Source organism: Leguminivora glycinivorella, chromosome 1 (assembly GCF_023078275.1).
Source record: "Leguminivora glycinivorella isolate SPB_JAAS2020 chromosome 1, LegGlyc_1.1, whole genome shotgun sequence".
Classification (NCBI taxonomy): Eukaryota; Metazoa; Arthropoda; class Insecta; order Lepidoptera; family Tortricidae; genus Leguminivora; species Leguminivora glycinivorella.
In genome coordinates this window covers 6569517-6593058 of record NC_062971.1, presented here as the reverse complement: position 1 = coordinate 6593058, position 23542 = coordinate 6569517, and the positions used below count along the sequence as shown (strand labels likewise).

General features: G+C 35.9%; 1 protein-coding gene across 1 annotated transcript in view; it reads right to left on the bottom strand.

Annotated features, from left to right (window-relative positions):
• Positions 1-23542, bottom strand: part of LOC125225696 (leucine-rich repeats and immunoglobulin-like domains protein 1) — a 121768-nt gene that overhangs the window by 69622 nt on the left and 28604 nt on the right. Inside the window, exons 2-3 of the mRNA XM_048129530.1 lie at positions 8911-9008; positions 7920-8106 (exon numbers count right to left, since the gene is read on the bottom strand). Coding sequence (XP_047985487.1) covers positions 7920-8106; positions 8911-9008 — 285 coding nt within the window. The remainder of the gene's footprint in view (positions 1-7919; positions 8107-8910; positions 9009-23542) is intronic.

Below are 23542 nucleotides of genomic sequence, written 5' to 3'. Positions count from 1 at the left end.
CTTGTGTATACAGTATATGGTAGTACATATGTGGTACGGGCTAAGTACGCCTGATATCAACTATGTGAGCCATGTGTGCCTAAGTAATGTGTGGTACTACATGTGTGGTACAGGTTAAGAATGCCTGATATCAACCATGTGTACCTTGTGTATACAGTATATGGTAGTACATATGTGGTACGGGCTAAGTACGCCTGATATCAACTATGTGAGCCATGAGTGAGCAGCGTATGGTAGTGCATGAGTGGTACAGGCGAAGGACGCTTGATATCAACCGTGTGAACCATACGTATGGTAGTTCTTGTGTGGTACAGACGCAGAGTGTCTGATATCAACCATGCCTACCACAAGTATACAGTCCAGAGTACTGTAATGGCTAAGTATGCCATATTTACTCAGCCCAGAGTGCTGAGATGACCAGACGGATATAGACCAAAGATAAGTATAGTCGATGACACTTATTAAAATAATATCGCTATATTAAATGACGTTGACATTAATGATTAGTATGGTTTGTAGGTGAACCAATTTTATTAAATATTAATGATTTAGATTTTTCAATATTTTTCAATATATTTAGTTTTCTTTCAACCGCTTATTTGCCAAGGGTGGCACTAAAACTTGAGTAGTTTCATATGCACTGCCTAACCCCATTATGGGATACAGGCGTGTTTGTATGTATGTATGTATGTATGTTACAGTTCTTTAATTACAAGCTTAGATTTCAGAAGACCTGATATAACCAGTATAAATTATTCATTTCAGTAAAACCATGTTCCGAAATGACGATGAATGTGCCAATATGTACTATCGAAACGCAAGCGAAGGAAACGACGCAGGAAGTCGTCGAACTAGAGCAGCCCGCACCGAGAACTGAGCTGGGCGACCACAAGGGATATTGTCAAGCAGCTCACTACGTGGAGACCAGAATGAGTACCTAAATTAAGTTAATTAGTATTTGAATTATTGTGCCGAGGAGTACTACTTAAGTAATGTCATCATTTAAAATGATTTCTGGGCTTGATCGTTGGCTTACCATTCTATTGACATAAGTAATTAAGTAACGGGTATTTCAATGAGTAGGTACCTACTTATATTTCTAAAGCATTGTATGTTCGCAAATGGTGTTTATAACCCTTTGCCCAATTTAGTCATTCGATTTGGAATCATAATTATTATTAAATGACTGCGTTTTGTTGCCGCTGTTTTGTTACGGACTGAAAGGGTTAGGTAGGTATACCTGAATAAGGAAAGGAAAATGTAGCAACACAAAAAGAAAAAAAAAAGAATTGGCGTAAACGTACCTATTGGTATATATTAATAAACTGATTATCATCTGCTCATGTAACTGATACGTAGACTCGTGTTGTGTAGATGAGGTCATTCAATAGCAATTTCTGATTAGTATTTGGCCACTTAAGCACATTTCCTCATTAACCCGCTAATAAAAAAAAAATTAAAAAAAAAATTGCTCAGTCTTGTAATATGTCTGAAAACTTGCAGCTAATGCTGCATTATAATGCCTGCATTTTTCCCGTGATATTTTAAGACTGGAGGAGATCATACATACATTTTTTTTATTGAAGTCCAGGAGATTATGGTTCGTGGTTGACAGTTCAAGAAATCCGGTTATTGGGTGTTTACATTAAGATCTATATTACATTAATAGCAAAGTTCGATATTACTACATGTCGGTAGATTCAAGTTGTTTCCATTATCTAAAAAAAAAAAGGGGGTGGCCAATGCAATTTATTTTACATGGTGACATTGGTGACCAATTGACCATACTAACCGTATCAATAGTTGATCTGATTGTACAAGTAAATAGCAGGTTCTTTTGTTGGCAGTCCTAATAGATGTCATGTTGGGACAAAATAGGTGGTGAAATGTTAGGACAGCAGGAGTTAAGGCGAAACTGTAACTGTATTAGCTATTTTGGCTCCTAAAAATGGATCGAACATCATTTGAACATTGAAATAAACTGATAGTCCTAATAAAGAATGTCAGACTATCCAACAAACCCCATACCTATTCTGAATATAGAAATAGGATATTATTTTTAAATTGAGATGTGAAATATCAAAGCTAACATTTTTTTCGTTAAAATACTGCACCCAGTGGTTATTATTTTATTAAACGCATTTAAACGATTTCTGGTAAAACGTCACGTGTCGGGCACTCGTACTTTAGATTGTGCAACAATACGTAAATATTAATTGTATATGGATCGACTTATAATATTGTCTACAAGTATACGCCATACGTTAAAATAATAATCAGGTATGTCAGTATTTTAGAAGAGTAAAATAATTTTATTGCTTTCGATTGTTTTTCACGCGGTTAATTTCATTAACAAAATAATCTCAAGAGTTGAGTTTTCTACCTTATTAGGTATATTTAACTTGACTATTGCGGCATAGAATGTCGTTCTCTTGCATTTGAATTAGATACTAAAACATTGTGATGATGGTAACATGATTGGGCGGTGATCACAGTAAGTCATATTTTTAAATAATCCTTGAAATGACGTTGCCAAACACAGTGTGCAGATAAGTGAGAGCACTTAATCAAATTAAATTATTTAGTGGCTTCAGAGCTTTTCAAATAGGAATACAGAAACGTCAAACTAAATTATACTACTCATTGCCTAGTGATTCAACTTATCAGAATACATTGAAGGTAATTTTCTTACACATATTACTTATGTATGTATGTATGTATAAACTCTTTATTGTACAAAACACAAAACACAAATATGACACAGGATAGACAGTACAAAGGCGAACTTATCGCCCATGCCTCATGTTTTTGAGGTGGTACCCTGGTACTTGTATGTACGCGTATGTTAGATTTTTAATTTTCAGTATTGCACACCTGCACTCAGAGTCAAGTTCACTTTCGATATCTTATATTTATCTATTACGTTGTTTGGTCGTCCATTCGATATCGGTCGTAAATATAATGTTTTATTGGAGAACGTAACCTAATATAATAAAGAAAAGAGGAGAGGAACGTTTCGTACGCTCTTTATGACTTTAAATTCAGGAAAATCTAATGAAATGACTTAAGTACTTGTGATTAGGTATGACAGTAAAATAATTACCCTTGTTATCATAAAACGATTTACGCTTAATAAGAATCCTAGGTAGGTATACTTTTTGAACAGCAACTCAGTAGTTGATAAAATATGATCAACACTTGACTTCCATTCAGATTAAAGTTAAATACCAGTAAATTTCTGGTACCTACAAACAGTTTAAATAGTAAAGTAAGAGTATATTCAATAGTGTATGTAATACACGATTACTTTTTATCATCTAGTTCAATTTATTGTTCAAAATATCAATGCATCTATTTCCTTTGGAGGTGTCGAAAAGCTTTATCGTTAATATAAGCTTAGCTTGTGTGTATAACAATAAAAAAAAAAGTATATTACTAAGCTTTGAGATAAAGAAACAATATAATATGATTATACAGAAATTATTACGCGTTTTAAAACACAGGGACCGGAGCCTCGCGTAATATTAACATTTAGAATACACTACGTTCACCAACCACTACGTGGTGATACTGGTGATGGCGGTTACGGCGAAAGTTGATAATTTTGACCCTTTGGCAATATAATTATATCTCTGTTTAGCACGCCGTATTCTACTTTATCTTGTTACTACAGCACAAATGTGAAGTCCCAAAATACAACCAGTTACATGAGTGACGATTTTAACTTTAAACAATAATTTATTTATTTTTATATCCGCCCACAAGTCTGACATATCAACAAAGAAATCGTTAGAGTACATGTACATGCGACAGTAGTGGATACACATAATTTTTATACTGTAACGCGGTGTTTAAAGATGAGTTCCATAAAAAAAAAAGGTCGATCCCATGTTACAGAAGTCACGGTAAAATTTTCAAAATCGTTTTTTTTTAATGTAGGTACCTAGTGAGCGTACCTCGTAATTGATAGTACTGATAGTATTATTGCGTATTAAGAGCTGTTATTTCCACTGAGAGGTAATTATTGTAAATCTACTGTGCCGTACATTACTGGCAAGTGTTATTTTGTTTGTCTGAATTTTAGTTAATTCCTTAAATTAAGAGCATAATTAAATTAAATGCTAATTTACTGTAATGAAAGCGGCAGATAAGAATAATTTAATCATCCTTTTTTTTTCTCTCTATTGAACATTACCTGTGATGGTTCACTGTCGTAATAAATAATATATTCATAGAAATCATATGCATATACTTAGTCCTTGCGAATGTGATGATTTATGTAATGAACCAAGAATGTTTTGTATCCATTGTAAAACTCTTATCATGACATGAAGGTTGTAACCAAATATTTGTAATTGAATTATTGAAAGCTAAGCAAATTGAATCCTATTATTGTTATAATTACTTTGTAATTTACGTACGTGCGCCAGAGGCAGCACGATGTCCGATGGCCGAATGTGATGATTTTAGTAAATAAAAGTTAGTTTTAGAATAATTTTATATTAAACTTGTTTTGTACGGTAAGACAATAACACTGTTTTGATAACTACCCGCCTCCCACTGGTGAAGTAGTGGAAAGACGGGGGTTAAAACCAGCTGTTGGGATGGACGAGCGGCAGTTGCTATCGGGCATTGGTCGAGGGCAAGTGCTGCTGGCTAGTGTAGATACTAAAATCCCACAGTTCAAGTTTAGAAATTCTGTTACAAGTTCTAGATTGAGTGTCAATATTGTAGAATGATATTTCTGTATTTGAGAAGTAATATTTAATGTAAACATGTTAACTACAAGACATACGGACAGATTACGGGTGTCCATATGTCATAGCCATTTTATTAAAATAATATTAAGGTTGTTATTTGTAATTGAAATGTAAATTAATAGTCATAGTAGCGTAATGTAATAAACTGTATTGAATGTGAATACTGGAGTTTTTATTAAAACTATGTAAGTAATTTGGTTCAATTAGTTCTTTTTAATTTAGGTTTTCCTCATATCTGTTATCTACACTTTACATCCGAGCTACGAAGCCATCAAATGGCTGATTACTGATTAGACTTTGACATACGTTTAATAAATAGGTAACATTTTATTTAATTAAACTCATTGGGGTATTTTAATGTAAATTTGTTTGCGGTATTTAGCAAATATTTTATCCACTTCGTTATATTCTGCAATTGACATATTTACAACCAGTAACCAATATACCAGTTGATATAATTTAACTTATTATTCAAGTTGCTCTGTTTTGGATACTTACCGCAATTCGATATTACTTATTTAAAAAAATCGTTATCTTTTAAACATAATTTATTTCATAGAAGAGTTTCATAAAACCGTTACAACCATACAGTCCTAAAGATTTACAATCAAGGTAACGGCATTTGGATTCTCCGACTGTAAAGTTTGATGACAACAATAAAATGACGCTAAATGATAGAATTTGAAATGTGAAGGAAACCATTCTAGACCTTTGTTTTGCCAAAAAGATATATAATCTGTTTGTTTATTATCTTAATTGAAGCTGTTTACCACGTAAGGTATAGTATGAATTTTTTGAAACGAACGTTTCTAAACAAAGGTATTGTTCCTTTTGTGTTGAGCGGGAGCTTCTGTATTTGCACGCGCTAAGACAACAAGAAGCAACTGTATCCTGATAATTGTAAGGTTCAAATCTGTACAGCAGCAAATTTGAGATAGATTATTTTGGAAATGCGAAGCGATAGACCACACCGCTATAGGTGCGAAAATACAGCGCTTCTAATACTTTGATACTTGATGGTGTAAGTATAGTACATATAGTTATAATAATCATCGGTAATATGTCAGTCTGTATAATAAAAATAACACGTTTAAACAGCGAAACTGCCAGATTAAAAGGTTGATAAGCACCTGGCACCTTAAGGTGTCATCGCAAAGTGACAATAAACACTGATAAGGTTTTTCAATCTGACCGCCATTGTTATGTTTTGTTATAAATACGGTTTACGGTTTGTTTAGTTATTTATGTTATTTTATATATCAAGACTTGTACCTAATATTTATGTAATTACTATTTATATATTGCTATATACAATTGGTGATTGTTAACAAAATCATTAATAAAAAATAACAGTGATAATATACGTGTTTCATTACTTACAGCACCACCACCAAGTATCAAAGTATTAGAAGCGCTGTATTTTCGCACCTATAGCGGTGTGGTCTATCGCTTCACATTTCCAAAATAATCTATCTCAAATTTGCTGCTGTACAGATTTGAACCTTACAAATATGAGGATACAGTCGCTTCTTGTTGTCTTAGCGCGTGCAAATACAGAAGCTCCCGCTCAACACAAAAGGAACAATACCTTTGTTTAGAAACGTTCGTTTCAAAAAATTCATACTATAATGACGATCGGTCTGGCCTAGTCGGTAGTGACCCTGCCTGCTACGCCGCGGCCCCGGGTTCGAATCTCGGTAAGGGCATTTATTTGTGTGATGAGCACAGATATTTGTTCCTGAGCCATGGATGTTTTCTATGTATATAAGTATTTGTATATTACATATATCGTTGTCTGAGTATATGCAACACAAGCCATCATGAGCTTAACGTAGGACTCAGTCAATCTGTGTAAGAATGTCCTACAATATTTATTATTATTTATTTTTCATATCTTGATTGAAATTGTTGACGATGTACGATGATTTTCATATGTTTTTTCTCACCCATTTTTAAAATTCCGCCCTTCCAAGTATTATATCTAGAAACACGACTGTGTACAGTCAAGTTACATACTTAGTCAATGTACCATTTGTCCATGTGTAGTACAGATTCACAAGGGTTGGCTCGGAAGGAACGAATGAGTGAATGAAAATACATAATAATAATAGGAAGACCGGTCACTAGCACACTAACATCTCAACCCAATAGCCCAGTATATTTTGTTTCATTTCATTGCAATAGTTTTACACTAACCGGGGCTTGTCCTTGGGTGCATTACTATAGTGCATACAGGGATAAGCGTCGGCTGGTGTCACATCACCTTTTAGATTAAATGGTCTTAAAGGGCCTCTGCGCTATTGGCTTCGGCCCCACGCACGCCTTCCAAATGTCCGGGACCCCATGGTCCCGAGATAAACGAAAGACATACAAATAATAATAGGAATAGGAAAAGAGTCAATTTAAATCATCATCATCATGTCAGCCCTTTATCGCCAACTGCTGAGCATAGGCCTCTCTTCTAGTACGCCATGTATCCCGGTCCTGAGCTAGTCTCATCCAGTTGTGACTTACAATTTTGCGAATGTCGTCCACCCAACGAGCTAACGGATGCCAAACGCTTCTTACATCTGTAAGCCGCAACCATTCCGTTAACATTACATTTTCAGTTTAAATCAAAACAGATAAAATTGCAAACGGGACTTAATCGCGTATTACTATGTTTTAAACACCAACCTCCGACGTTTCAAGGACGGCGTTGTCCCCGTGGTCTCGGAGCAGACTGGCTAAAGTTGACATCAACATCTTCTAGCTGTACGAGTTTGTCGAACTACCCGCACTCGGTCCTGACCTGACTACCCAATTGAACAGTTTGTGCACTAGGTGACATCCACCTTGTCGACACACAACACTCGATATTCGGTTTTTCAACCTGCGATATTTGGTCTTCTTGCATTTACTAATGACCGGGTTCAATATGGATGAGATATTAAAATCTTCGTCTCGATTGAAATTTTTATACTTCTTAATTTCAACATAGTGTTTAAAACATAGTAATACGTGGTTAAGTCCCGTTTGCATTTTTAAATATGTGTAAAAATCGTGAAAGTAAAATCGTAAACAGTGTAAATCAAAACAGGTCTTAGAATTGACTAGGTACTCTTAATGCATCCCCCGACTCTTCTTTACCTTACCGGTACAAATACTACCGGTACTTACTTGTCATGGAAGTGCTTATTATTAGTCGCATATGAGTCGAAGATGTAGTTCAGCATGGGCGAGTCTCCTTTCCCTTGCTTCATTTGCTGACGCCTGGGTTTCGACGTGGGTAGTCTCACGCCACTCCGGAATATAATCGGAGGGGTCATAGTTGCTTTTGATGGAGTTGTTGGATCCGTGTCGGATTCTGGAACAAAAATTGACAGTGAATGATATTCACCAACATCCGTGGCCTACGGGGAAGAGTTAATTCCTGCCTACGAAACTGACGATTCTTCGTTCAGATCGTAGTACTCGTATAAGTAATAGTTATTTGTGACTCGATCTCGGACCAATGACTGGTGCTAACCCATAGTCATCATTCTCCTTGCGTTATTCCGGGATTTGCCACGGCTCATAGGAGCCTGGGATCCGCTTTGACAACTAATCCAAAGATTCGGTGCTAACCCATAGTAAAAGCTTTAATTGAAAATATACTTAAAATTCATAAGGAAATATCAACTGTATCATGATGCCCTCGGAACCAATTTTGGACAAAAGTGTCAAAAAAAAAATAACACTATGCCTTCAGCATGGTGTTGGGCGTCACTAAAACTTCTTGAGCCATGCTGCGGACACCGCACCAGACTCGGCTGGTCGCTTACTTATTGCGGAAAAGAACTTAGGCTAGTTTTAGTGTCACGCGGACCGCGCGGAGCAATTCGCACCTTACTCGTACTAATATACCGAACGGCATTTCTGCGACGTTTGGCGTCAGTCTGGCTCTGTCGCGCCAATATCCAAGAGCGATAGAGATAGTTACGAAAGAGATATTATCTTGAGCGTTTGTGCATTCGTCTTCGCACACATGAGGGTTTCAGAGTAAACCCGGATGGGTCCGTGCGGACGACAACACCACATGATACAAATTAATCGTGCGGATCGCTCCGCGCGGTCGGTCCGCGTGACGCTAAAACCAGCCTAAGGCAGTATATACTTATTTTATGGTTACCAGTGGCACTAGTTGGTGGTGCGATGGCCCTGGTGAGTACCGCCATTAGCAGCAAGATGCGGTGCATGCCGCCGCATCCTACCCGCAGAGCAGGCGCCCTGTAACAACAGTTTTCTAATTTATAAAACTATAGACACAATTTTATTTCTCCTGTAATATAATTAGCATAAAACCAATGTTTCGTTAAATTTTCATAATTTTTCGTTGGTAAACTTCGGAAATAAGAGGGAGAACAGTATTTTTTTTTTTTCCTTTATATGTATTTTTTATTTCACTGAAAAAAATATAAAAAATAGTTTTGATATGTACAATTTGAGTTCTTTTTAACGATACCCCACTGGACCCAGTAACTTTACATTTACAATTTCCCCATTTTTTATAATAAATCGTCACTACTTTGAAAAAATCTCGTATCTCACACTACTCCTCAAAGTTAAAACGCAGTAAGTCTATATGCATTGCATACATACTTATTACATTTTTCTTTTCATTGACAAAAGAAGATACGTTTTTTTCAAAGTAGTGACGAAATATGAATTAATTAAAAAAATAATACTTTCTATTTGTAGAGGTTAATAATGTTCATAATTATTTCAAATTTCAAATCGATAGCATACGTAGTTCTCGAGGTATTTAGTAATATGACAGACAGACAGACGAACAGAGTGGCACCATAATGGTTCCTTTTGTACCTTAATGGTACGGAACCCTAAAAATATATTATGTACCTGAAAGCTGCAAAGCTGAAAAAGTTTCTTTTAATCTACAACGAACACAATCGTCTAATATCTATGCCACTAGGCTTAGAATATATTTGAAATGTCTGCATTGGGTTTGACTTGATCTTACATCTTCTGGATATATACTCCAGCGCTCTGCCATCTGAGCCACCAGTACCTCATCCATATTCAGCTAAAGTTTCCATCTTATGGGTCAATGGGACCTGTCAAAGCAGTATTTTTTTACTTTTTAAATTGCACTCCTCAACAGAAATTCCTCCCGCTGGTTCCACAGAAAACCAGCGCCGTTGACACACATACATCACAGTCTCATCTTTTAGTACTACTTTTTACTTTGTACTCGTATTCGCCCTATGTCGACGAGCGGTCTGGCTCAGTCGGTAGTGACCCTGCCTGCTAAGCCGCGGTCCTGGGTTCGAATCCCGGTAAGGGCATTTATTTGTGTGATGAGCACAGATATTTGTTCCTGAGTCATGGATGTTTTCTATGTATATAAGTATATAATTTATCTATTTAAGTATGTATATCGTTGCTTAACACTCATAGTACAAGCTTTGCTTAGTTTGGGGCTAAGTTGATCTGTGTAAGGTGTCCCCAATATTTATTTATTAGATTAGATTAGATTAGATTTCTTTATATCATGATAAAAATTACACTATAAATTTGCTACATGTCAAAATTATGTTTATCTTCTCATCATGATCGTCAAAAATTACATAATAAATTCCAAATAAAAATAATTGTGTCTCCCAAATGAGGATCGTCATTTACAAAGAAAGAAAATACACATGCCAAGCTAAATAAAATTAATAAATTAAGTTACAATATCATGAAATTATCACGAAGCAAGAAAATATTATATAACAGAGAAATATATTATATTATTTATTTTATTTATGTGTTACTTGTATTGATGTGTTGTCTAATAAATGATTTCTATTCTATTCCTAAGGTTTATTCTGTTACCTAATTTATCTGAAATCAAAATAATTTAGCCACTGTAAACCAGAAATCCCGTAATCGCTCCTTCCCATAAACTATAAATCATGGCAAGGCGAACTTATTTAGCAGATTGTAAAGTTAGGGCAAGTTAGCAAAGTTAGTGTGATAGGTACCGCGTCAAACCTACGTTGTACAATGAGTTAGGAACTTTGCTCATATCGTGTTTCATACAAAATTAGCATGATAAATTTACTACCAGGCTTGCAAGTCATGGGAAATTATAGAGGAACACAAATCAGGCAATAGTTCCAAAGTTGCTGATAATGTTCGATTTGGTTTGTAACAGCACGTAACTAAGAAAATTTATGTGATTTTAAAACACGATAGTAATTTTACACTAATATTAATCGTTTTTCTATGCACATTTTTGATTAATGGTACTTTGGAATTGATTATTGTTTTGATAGGTACCTGCGTGCGTAGCCGAATGCATCCAGAGTACCTTTCGTGGCGTTTCGTTTTCGTTTCGCGTCTTAGAAATGCCATTCGGCTATGGGGCCTGGCTGCCAACTTGGCATAGATTCTCATACGGAAGGGGAAGGGGGCGATGTCAGCATCGACCAACGAACGGGTTAAAAAAAAAACCTGTGACGTAATTAAAGTAAGATCAGTCGGCCTAGCCAAAGTGGCAATAGTTGACGCTAAGTGCGATCGAATACAGCCTGGATCTCTCGCGCGACTACAGAAGAGCACCCCTAAGTAAACATAGAAAAATAAAATAAAACTATGGAAACGGATTAAATCGCGTATAATGAATTTAAAATATATCCCCATGTAGGATATTTCATGAGTAACTATCGCGGTAACCGAAGACAATATTATAGAAAAATAAATTCTGTAATAAATTGCACTTTGCTTCATAATTTTATGGTGCCTTGCCACCAGGGATTCGCTACGTGGATGTGTTTGATATCCACCAATCAGCTTAGTCGAACCGCTTAGCATAGCGATGGTAGGAACGGGTTCGAGTTAGGTGATTAGGGGATATGAGAAACATCCAAAGCAACGTAGCGTAGCACATCATCTGATAGAAAGGCACCCGTTATGTTTTTATTTTTCCATGGCTTCATCATCATCCTCCTAGCGTTATCCCTGCATTTGCCACGGTTCATGGGAGCCTGGGGTCCGTTTTGACAACTAATCCCAAGATTTAGCGTAAGCACTAGTTTTTACAAAAGCGCCTGCCATCGGACGTTCCAATCCGAAGGGTAAACTAGAACTTATTGGAGTTGGTCCGGTTTCCTCACGATGTTTTCCTTCACCGAAAAGCGACTGGCAAATATCAAATGACATTTCGCACTTAAATTCTGAAAAAGTCATTGGTGTGAGCCGGGGTTCGAACCCGCGACCACCGGATCGTAAGTCGAACGCTCTTACCGCTAGGCTAGGCCACCAGCGCTTTTATTTTTCTATGGCTTATGAGCGTTAATTCTAAATTACCTAATGAAAAAAAATCTCCATTTTACGTTCATCATTTTCTCTTATAAAAGTATTCGTTTCAATGCTTGAATTAATTGAAGCTTAAAATTGAAGAATAAAGCTGTACGACCCTTACCTAAGTAAACATCCCTCAAATCCTGAATGTTAGACAAAGCATTTACACGTACTTCAGGTAAGTATTATTTACATATGAATTATTATTCAAAGCTCATTGTATTCGACCGGTGGGCAACAGCCTCCTTTTTACTTGTCTCTTTATAATATTACCATAGAAGAATAAGTAAGGGAACACTGAGAGAAAATACAACCAGTTTTCATGTGCGTTCAACAAGTTTTTTGGTTAAAATAGCGCCTACGTGCTCTTTGGTTCAAACAACAAGCTACTTGTCATTTGAAACGGCAATATATTTGAATCAACAAGTCGATTTTATAAAAACAACCTGACACATATTGTTATAGACATACGCTTGGCTGATTCAAACGGATAAACCGCAACAAGTCGAACTTGTTAAATTCACAATGCAAATTTCTCTCAGTGAAGAGTTGTAACTCCATACATCAGTAAATGCGAGTTGTATATAGGCAAGTTATAGTGACATCTGGCGACAATCACGTGTCAAAAGGCGTGAATTATCAGTACCTACCATTACTCGATACTAGGTCTCGTCTGGCAAAAATTTAATATTAGAACAGTTTACAACTTATATTACAAGCAGAAGGAATTGAAAACAGAATACTGATTAATACTCGTGTAATATTAGCTAAAAATTGGTGAGCATTAGATTCTTCGGTCGTCGGGACATCTATTGACAAGTAGCAGTACTGTAGTTCACGCGTGATTGACGCGTGATTGTCGCTAGATGTCACTATAACTTGCCTATACAATACAAGTAACTCGCATTTACTTATTTTATTTATTTAGTCGTATGGCATCAATTGAAATTTTTTTTGTCGCTTTACAAGTTAATATCTAAGTTCTTCACCCAGTTGGCTGCGTATTTACTTAGTTTATGTAAGTCCAGAGGATCTCCTGGGTATTTTCTTTTCGGGCATTCATGGATGATGATGATGATGTACTCGCATTTACTGATGTATGGTTACAACTCCTCCCTTACTTATTTCTCTGTGATTTATTACGTACTTGTTTTCATTATTTAGAGTCTATTGTATCTAACTGATAACCAAATGCCTCTTCTTCTTTCACATGTGTACATATATATTATATTTGTTTAATGTTACTTAATCTATCTGGCCAACTTTTCAAAAATGAATCCAAGCATAAGATATCGCCGGTTAGGTTTGCCGGCACCTCAATTTGATTCGTGAGACTACCAAAGCATTGGAATTCGGCAAAAATCATCACATAATTCCAGTTCAACTTTTTAGTGTAGAAAATTAGAATTACATTTGTTTTTTTTTAATAATTTTAGAACTTTCATATGGCAGTTTGTTGAAGTAGGAACCCGTTTGATATTTAAGATTGCTATTAAAATAGGATGGAAGCACATAACTAAACAAGAAAGGATCTTTTACCTCTAAATTACTAGTATAAAAGTATTTCCCTAATAACTGTTCTAAAATAGAGAAAATCCAACGTCAACGTAATGCCACAATGTTATTTTTTCAGCGAACAATGAAAGGGGTGACTCAAAACTCCGTGAAAAATGGGACGTCTGCCGGAGTGGAAGCAACATGTGAAGGCACTAGCGTTGCCCGACGAGCCATGAACACAGCTGTTAGGACGGGACTGGATATGGGAAACAAGAATACTTGTTACGGTTGGTACCTACTATATTTTAATTTTTGTGTAGAAAGACTGGTTGTTGGCTATGCTACTAATTTTTAAGGTTCCTTAGTCAACTAGGAACCCTTATAGTTTCGCCATGTCTGTCTGTCCGTCCGTCCTTTCGTCCGCGGATAATCTCAGTGGCCATTAGAACTAGAAAGCTGAAATTTGATTGAAAGTGGTGAAATAAAAAGTGGAAAAAAATGTTTTATTGGGGTACCCCCCCCCCCCTACACCTAAAGTGGGGAGTGTTTTTTTTTATTTCCAATCCTAACGTATAATATATTGTTGGATAGTTATATAAAACAGAATAGGGATTTCCGATAATGATTGTTGATATTGTTAATATTGTATTTTCGGAAATAATCGCTCCAATAGTTATAAAAAATGTTCCCCCCCCCCCCCCTCTAACTTTTGAACCAGATGTTTAAAAAATATGAAAAAAATCACAAAAGTAGAACTTTATAAAGACTTTAAAAAATATTTTAAAAAAAAGTAGAATTGTATAAAGAATTTCTATGAAAATTGTTTTGAACTTGATAGGTTGAATAGTTTTTGAGAAAAATACGGGAAACAACGGAACCCTACACTGAGCGTGGTAACATAGTAAAATTGGCACTTTTGAGTCCTTATGTTACGGTATGCATGGCAGAGAGTGCTACTTGGAATGCTACAGATGTGTATTCATTTGGATTTTTTTAGAATTTAATTACTGAATATTAATTTTCACTATTTATCATACTTAAAATACCTAAGACAAAATAAACAGAGGTTTGCGGGGGTGAGCTATTATCCTACTAATAAGACGTCAAACATGTCAAATGATGTCAAATTGGCATGAAAATAACCTGTAAAAAAATTGCAGCAATTTTTTCCTCTTGTGGTGAGCAATTCAATCCTTTCCTAACCTCTGTAAATAAATACATACACAAATTTTTGGCTTAAAATACTGTCATTACATACAAACAATTTAAGCAATACTTTTGTTAAAAAGTATCAATAAATACTAGAAAAACAAGACTAGATACGTTTAATCCTTGATGCAAAGTAGACAAATTTGCCTGGTGAAATTTCCCTCATTAGTGAACTAACTTGCAATAATTTCACAGATTCAGATACTTAAATGACTGTGTTTTAGTTGCAAACTTAAAAATATGCAAATTTGCGAGTGCGATGCTCCAGAAATGCGCTATTTTATGAGCTAATTAAAATACAGCTGCTTGAAACTAATTTTAAAGTTAGTGATGGTCTCAGTTGCAAAATGGGAAACGTGCAGGGTTTTAATAAGAAGTTATGTTTTCAATTTTTTTATAAAATATAAAACTAAAGTAAAAGTGACTAAGTTTTCAGGTGTACCCAAGCCGTGGGCCTTCAGCTTACGTGGCTAACGTCCTTACCACTAGACCACCCGGCCACTCCGTCCCAATTTCTCTCTAGTGTACGTTATGTACCTAAGTATAGGCGCCAGTCAATTTTCATTATTTATTATCATATTATCTTAACTTGATGACGAAAAATATTCTCAGTATTAGTTTTTTTACTCAATACATTGAAATATTGAATAAAAATTACTTGATACCAACATATTATGGCTTTAGCTGCGAATGCTAATATATTGATTTGATTGTAGTATTACTGAAATATTCAGACAATTGAAATATTTAGTTAAATTCTACACACTTGATATCTTTAGATCATTTAAATCGGATTTCGAGACGCACGCTGGCTCGGTGTAGGTATGTTCTGTGGCTGAGTGACATATCTTATACTTTTAAAGGAGCAATTCTTGTATATTTATTTATTTATTTATATATATATTTATTTACACTGACGATCTCGGAAACCGCTCTAACGATTTCGCAGATGTGGGGGTTTTTGGGGGTGAAAAATCGGTCTAACTTATCCTTAGGTCCCGGAAAACGCGAATTTTCGAGTTTTCATGCGTTTTTCTTCGCGCGCCATCTCGTGTGCAGTAGTTGTACTGTTAAGACAGAATTCTTTCGGTCGATGTAAGTACTATTTATTGCAAACACTAGATGGCGACACAGGTCAAGGCTAAAACGAATAGAAAAATACACTATTTGAGTTTTTGTGGCGAAATGCGCGCCATCTCGTGTGGAGTAGTTGTGTTGTTAAGGCTGAGAATTCTTTCGCTCGATGTAGGTACTATTCATTTTTGAACTAGATGGCGACACATGTCAAGGATACGAAACAGAACCGAGCGAAGCTCGGTTGCCCAGATATTATTATTTATTTATTATTTATTTATATACCGTGAGTAGGCATTTATTTGAGTTTAAAACACGTACATTTGAGCATACCCCTTCAGGTGGCGGAGCTACAAGTTGCATAGGGGATAAGTGGCACGGTCGTTTTATAAAACATTCCGTTAAGTGGCAGGCGCCGGGAGCCGGACTCTGGGAAAAACAAGCCGATAAGTGGCAGGGACCGGCTCCCGGACCCCGTGCGACGATATACCTAAATATATAAATAAAACCGTCTAAAACTGTATCTAGCTTCCTCACACTTGCACGAACCATTCGTCACTAAACAAGGACGGCATTCAGTAAAGGTCCAACACCCTCAACTTCAAAACAGCTTGAAATATGACCCAATTTTATTGGACCAACCGCCTGCCATATTTGAGACACGTGTTTAAAAACCGTCTTTTTTGCAAAAATTGTGCTGTAATATGTTAAAAAAAAACCGGCCAAGAGCGTGTCGGGCCACGCTCAGTGTAGGGTTCCGTAGTTTTTCGTATTTTTCTCAAAAACTACTGAACCTATCAAGTTCAAAACAATTTTCCTAGAAAGTCTTTATCAAGTTCTACTTTTGTGATTTTTTTCATATTTTTAAAACATATGGTTCAAAAGTTAGAGGGGGGGGACGCACTTTTTTTCCTTCAGGAGCGATTATTTCCGAAAATATTAATATTATCAAAAAACGATCTTAGTAAACCCTTATTAATTTTTAAATACCTATCCAACAATATATCACACGTTGGGGTTGGAATGAAAAAAAATATCAGCCCCCACTTTACATGTAGGGGGGGTACCCTAACAAAACATTTCTTTCCATTTTTTATTTTTGCACTTTGTTCGCGTGATTGATATACATATTGGTACTAAATTTCAGCTTTCTAGTGCTTACGGTTACTGAGATTATCCGCGGACGGACGGACGGACGGACGGACGGACAGACAGACATGGCGAAACTATAAGGGTTCCTAGTTGACTACGGAACCCTAAAAAGGGATATAAGTGTAAATAAATGTATATTTAAGTCCCTGAATTACTTTTTTATACAATTTACTGTTTGTTTTCCTAAATAAAGTTACTTTAATACATGGAAGTGGAAAACGTAGCCACCTGATATTTGATCGAGTCTAGCAAAATTCACATAAATGGAATGTATTTTTTTGCTATGGAATGATTTTAGCCGTTTCATAATGAATCCAGTGATATATGGTTTATGCACAACATCCCTACACTTTTTGAGAAATTATAATTTTTGTAACACAAGTGACATTCGCGATGACCACCCGTGAGGGCCCCGCCACTCAAGGGTAAACTTTTTCTGTCATTTTATCGGTATCCTTGCCACTCAACAGCTTTTTATTTCAAGTCCGGCTCCCGGTTACCTGCCACTTTACGTGCGGTCGGCTCCCGGATTTCGCCACCTGAAGGGTTATTTGTGTCGCTTAACTTCAAACTTGGGTTAATCCACACTGCTTTAAGGTTGAATATATAAAAAAATGTAATATGATCTGAAAGATAATCAACCTTATAGCAGAATGGATTTACCCAAGTTTGAAGTTCAGCAACACATTTCAAAAAGTATTAGGTACATTTTGTTTCAATTAATCAAATTTCAACTAAGAAACTAAGATTAAACTTAATAGCTAATGTCTAAAAATAGGCCTTTGAGAGTCTTGAGACACAGCGATACAGCGAGGAAATGTCGCCAGTACCCTTGGTACAATGCCTCAAGAGTCTATTTTAGACATTAGCTAGCTTTTAAGTTTAGTCTTAGTTTCTTATATAAGTATGTAAATATGTTCATGTGTATAAACATCTTATAATATTTCAACTAAACGTTTCGCTTCAACATTTATTTTGCGAACCGCCAAGGAGTGGAATGCCCTGCCTGAGTCTGTGTTCCCACATGAGTACAATCCAGGTCTCTTTAAAGCAAGAGTAAATAGGTATCTCATAGGTAAGCGTGATCCACCGTAGACCGCATCATCACTTACCATCAGGTGTGATCGTGGTCAAACGTCTACCTATTCATACTAAAAAAAAAAACTTCTATCAATTAATTCTGTTATTTGCTTCCAGAAGTTAACAGCCCACGGGTATATTTTTTATTTAACTTACTCAATAAAAGTCTGACAAAATTTTGGCAACTCACAAAACTACACCAACACACGTAAAAATTAAAAAAGGTTGTCATTACATTAATTTTCCCTAATTTCGGAGGTGATGCGTGGTCACGTCATCGCCACGGGTGTGTCCCCCTAAGGTGATTAGCTAAATGTGTTTGTAATTCCTGTTTGTGACTGTTCATACCTAAAGGGTCCCTTCTTTCCTTTTTTAAATTCAGATAAAATTGGCCTAAACATAAGAAAAAAATCTGCTGATTTAATTTGTTTAGTACCGAAGAAAAGAAAAGGCAGTCTTGAATAAAATCGTATACCGTCAACCGGGGTGACTTTAGGAAATTTTGGGGTTACTTTGATGGTATTTGAACGGCTTTAAAATTATCATTATTCATTATTTACTGAAACTGTTCATATAACTAGTTAGATCAATAAATACTCTTGTAAATGTACCATATAAAATCCCGAATTTACTTACAGTATGACTTTAAAACTAAATTTTCAAAGTAGCCCCTGCGTTTTAAAGTCACCCCAGTTGACCGTATTGAAAGTAATATCAGAAGAAATAATAAAGCTACCCGTTCATATATTCAAGGTATGACCAAAAATCGAAAAAAAAAACATCAACCCCCCTCCCCACGCCCAGCATAATCCTTACCCCCAAAGACTTTTAGTATGTCCATCTGGTCATCAGTCATCACTAAGTATGTATATGTAACTGTACCAATTTGCAATAAGCAATACTACACGAATCAGGATGTAGGACCGAAATTTCATACATTTAAGCCGCCATCTATGATTTTTGCCTTTGAAATCCTTCCGACATCCGATATCGGATCGGATAATGTGAAAACGTACTAACTGATTCAGCTGAATGCTGATAGTCCATATCTGCTTTAATTTGACGAGGTTACTTGTCTTATCGCATGTGAAGCAGGGCCCTTTGGACAAGGAATGTCACATTTAATTAGAAGGTTGGTTTCAAGTTTGTGAATTGCACGTTTTATTCGAACCCATTGTCAGCTTATCATATTCCGACAATTTGTCTAATTGTATAATTTTGGCATTTAATTGTGTTTGTTAATAAAGGTGCACCCAACCTGAGTTGTAATGGTTTCAATTGCTTTAAATAATTAAGGTAGGTAAGAATATTAGGTATGGTTCCTGTTTATATAGGAACCATACCTTGACGACCGGCTCACTTGGTAGTGACCCTGCCTGCTGAGCCGCGGTCCCAGGTTCGAATCCCGGTAAGGGCATTTATTTGTGTGATAAGCACAGATATTTGTTCCTGAGTCATGGATGTTTTCTATGTATATAAGTATGTATTTATCTATTTAAGTATGTATATCGTCGCTTAGCACCCATAGTACAAGCTTTGCTTAGTTTGGGGCTATGTTGATCTGTGTAAGGTGTCCCCCAATATTTATTTATTTATACCTAATATTAGTTGTGGTAAACATGCATGCAGTGCGCCTGATGCAGAGCTGTCTATAGGTAGCCTTGAATCAGTGGTCCGTTTCAGGGTAAGTTAACAGTTTTTCAATCCCAAGTAACAATTTCTGGTCCTATAGTGGTCGCGAGCACCAAATTAAATCACATTAAATGGTCCTATAAATAGTCTATATTGGTACTGTAGAGCCGATTTGGCGCAATTATGCAGCCATTTAGTGATATAATAGGGCTATAGAAGTATCATCCGTGACGTTTAAGGTCTATAATGGTGATGTGATGATGACTATTGTGCTAATTTGTTGACATAGAGGACACAGTAACGCTATTATAGTATCAATTTATGCTATAGTAGCATCTGAGATTCCGTTATACAGGTTTTTTGTTCTGTAATAGCAGTTGCCGTCCCTTTTAATGCGAATGAATGAAATTTCTAAAATAATTTAATGTGTGTAATATTTAACAAAAACTGTTCTAAACGAGGAACTTTATGAAAAGTGGCGTGTGAACTTGTGAAGTTTAGTGTCAATCAAAATAATTTGGATTTCGTATAATTCCATCATTACTGCAAAAAGGTATGCGATGGAAATTTTACCGTTAAAAGAATATTAGTTTAATGGAGTATTTTAAGTGCGCCCTCGATTTATACCTGTTTTGAATAAAATAAATAAATATAATTTAATACAATAAAATTATTGGCACCATATTTTCTACTATGGATCCAAGAAGTAAAACATACGCTTTTATAGTTCGACTATGTCACTTATCATACGCATTCACTGCCATAAGCCCGCCATTGTGGATTCCATTAGGGTTGCATGAGACTTCAACTATGATCCAGTTTAACTTATAAGTTCTTTATATAGAAAACAATACTTGTTTTCAATGTTTTACTATAGAAAGATCTTCTAAACAGTTTTTTTTTTATAAAACATATAGTAAACTCAGCTATAACGCTATTGTGTTTTAAAAGAGATACCGAAACCATTATTCCACAGTTCTGTGATATAAAAGAGTCATTGTGACGTATACGGCGATGAGATATAAAAGGCATTAGAAAACGACTATTAACGCTTTTCAAAGCTATATAAACGTATCCTGAAAACTTCATTATACAGCAAAATAGCTCTATAATGGTATTCATATCACTACTACAGTGTTAAATACTGTAGCAGTGTTTTCCAAAGCCACTATATCCCAAAATAGTGGTATAGTTAGGTTTTAATTTCTGTTAAAATACGACTACTAAAAATACTATAAGCGGCTTGTTGGGAACCTTAATAGCGCAAATTGATAGCATAACAGTGATTCCTAACACTATTATACAATAATATTGTTCTTTAGTAGGTTATTTGATCCTGTTATAGACCAGGCCTATAGCGGCTCTATAAAATGGTGATATAAACGTTTACATCACTTCCTAATAACACCTTTTAGCTGTATAACACAACAACTATAGCGGCTTGTCGGGAACCTTAATAGCGCAAATTGATTGCATAACAGTGATTTCTAACACCATTATATAATAATATTGTTCTATAGTAGTCATATTTGATCCTGTTATACACCAGGCCTATAGCGGCTCTATAAAATGGTGATATAAACGTTTACATCACTTCCTAATAACACCTTTTAGCTGTATAACGCAACAACTATAGCGGCTTGTCGGGAACCTTAATAGCGCAAATTGATTGCATAACAGTGATTTCTAACACCATTATATAATAATATTGTTCTATAGTAGTCATCACCCCTAGATTTGAAGGTTGCCGGGTAACTTTTTTTTAAGCATTTATCAAATACAAGCATTATTTTATTTGTCAAACGCTCCTTACAAAGCGTTAAACTTAAGTTTTACAATTTATTCACATTAAACTTTATTCGGAATGATAAATAATAGGGCGCGACAGCGTGGCGTAAACTTTCAACCAGCCTGACGAATATCTCCCTAGCGGACAAGCCATCAGCGTGGTGTGTTCCGCTCCAAGACTTTAATGTTGCTTTTGAAGATTGATTCGTCACACGGTGTTCGCGAACTCGAAATAGTTTAACCACGCATTACTCAGACTAGTAAAAGGATGTAGCTTAAGTACTGATTGATGAATAGGCTACTTGCCTCCTTGTCAAATCAGCTTCTCATTAAGAACTGTCAAAACGAATTTGAACGACTTGCTTGAATTGAGTGACGTCACGGCCAACTGAGTAACTTTATATTATATTTCTACCTGACGTATTAAATAGACATTTGATTTAAATTTCTGTCGATGTTTTTCTAATAATTATCGGATGCTTTATAATTTCGTGATTGGTATAAAATATTTTATTTTAACTACAGTCAAGTTCCCTATTACTAGTATCAAAGAGGATAGAGTATTATAGAGAGTTACTGTCGAAGTAAAATGTATAATCACAGTGCATAGACCGCCATCTCTTGACACAAGCTTAAAACTTTTGAACCTCAGTTTTGACAATTTGGCCCATATTCTTAGCTTGATAATGTGTTAAAATGTCAAATATTAATATTAGCGCCATCTAGCTGTGCGTACCCCAAAGGTGTAATGCCATCTAGGCTACCGTACCTTTTTCTATATGGTGCTGAGGTACCTATGTTTTTTTCTTAGACTTTATCTGTCTATAAGAAGTTATACAGGTTTTTGCTAGTATATAGCGTAATTGCGTTATCATTCGCCATGGAGCGTCAACAACTGTAGTACTCATAGCTAGAGGTCCAGGGTGCCTATCCAAGAACACAATCGCTTAGATTGATTATAGAGAGACCTAAAATGTTTCGTTGTCGAAGCAATAGGAAGTATTAGCCTGGATATTTTTTTGCAAGAAACAAACAAGCCGCAGCTCAAGTTTGCACTTAATTCAAATTTAGTTGACATTTCATCCGCGTGGGTTATTGGCCTGTTGGATACTTGTAACCGAGTTACCTCCTCTGGGAAGTACCTACCCAACCCTTTTAACTTTATTTATCAGAAATGGAACGAACCTTTTGGGACGAGTTTGCTTTGCATGACGGCATCCAACAATTCAAGAGGAATGTTGACGTTTGCCGCTTCCTATTGATTTTTAGTCTGTGGAATAACAATGAATTTTAAGCGAAATGTATTTTTAAGTTGGAGTGTTTGCTCACAGACTGAAGAGGAATCGCACGAAAATCACAATTCTTTGCTTCCTTTATACCTGAAAGCACATGAAACTGCTCAAGTGCCACTCTTAGCAAATAAGAGATTGAAAGAAAACTAAATTGAAGTGTTGCAGTAACAGGTTATAAAGCTAACCAAAAGTGAGGGTTTTGAAAGGTTCATTAGAGTTATATTGATCGCGATATAGACCGTGATTACCTTTTTGGTTTTTAATGTTTTTTTTTTTATACTACGTCGGTGGCAAACAAGCATACGGTCCGCCTGATGGAAAGCGGTCACCGTAACCTATGAACGCATGCAACGCAAACAGTGTCACATGCGCGTTGCCAGCCCATTAGAAACTTGTACATTCCCTTTTGCTGTGTTAAGTACACAGCAAAAAGGAGTGTACAAGTTCCAAGGAGGGTTCCCATATTAATGTCCCGATATTTCGACGCAGTTGCATGTATTATTATCACTGAACACGGAAAGGTAATCACGGTCTATATCCCGGTCAATATAAGTGTAACCAAGTCTTCCAAAAGCCTTATCCATTTCATTATATTCCATCACTTTTCATGATATAGAGAAGGGAATAATACAATTCTTATATATCTACTGAAAACACTATATGTATATGTATATACATCTATATTCTATACTTCTATAATACTAATATTATAAATGGGAAAGTGTGTGTGTC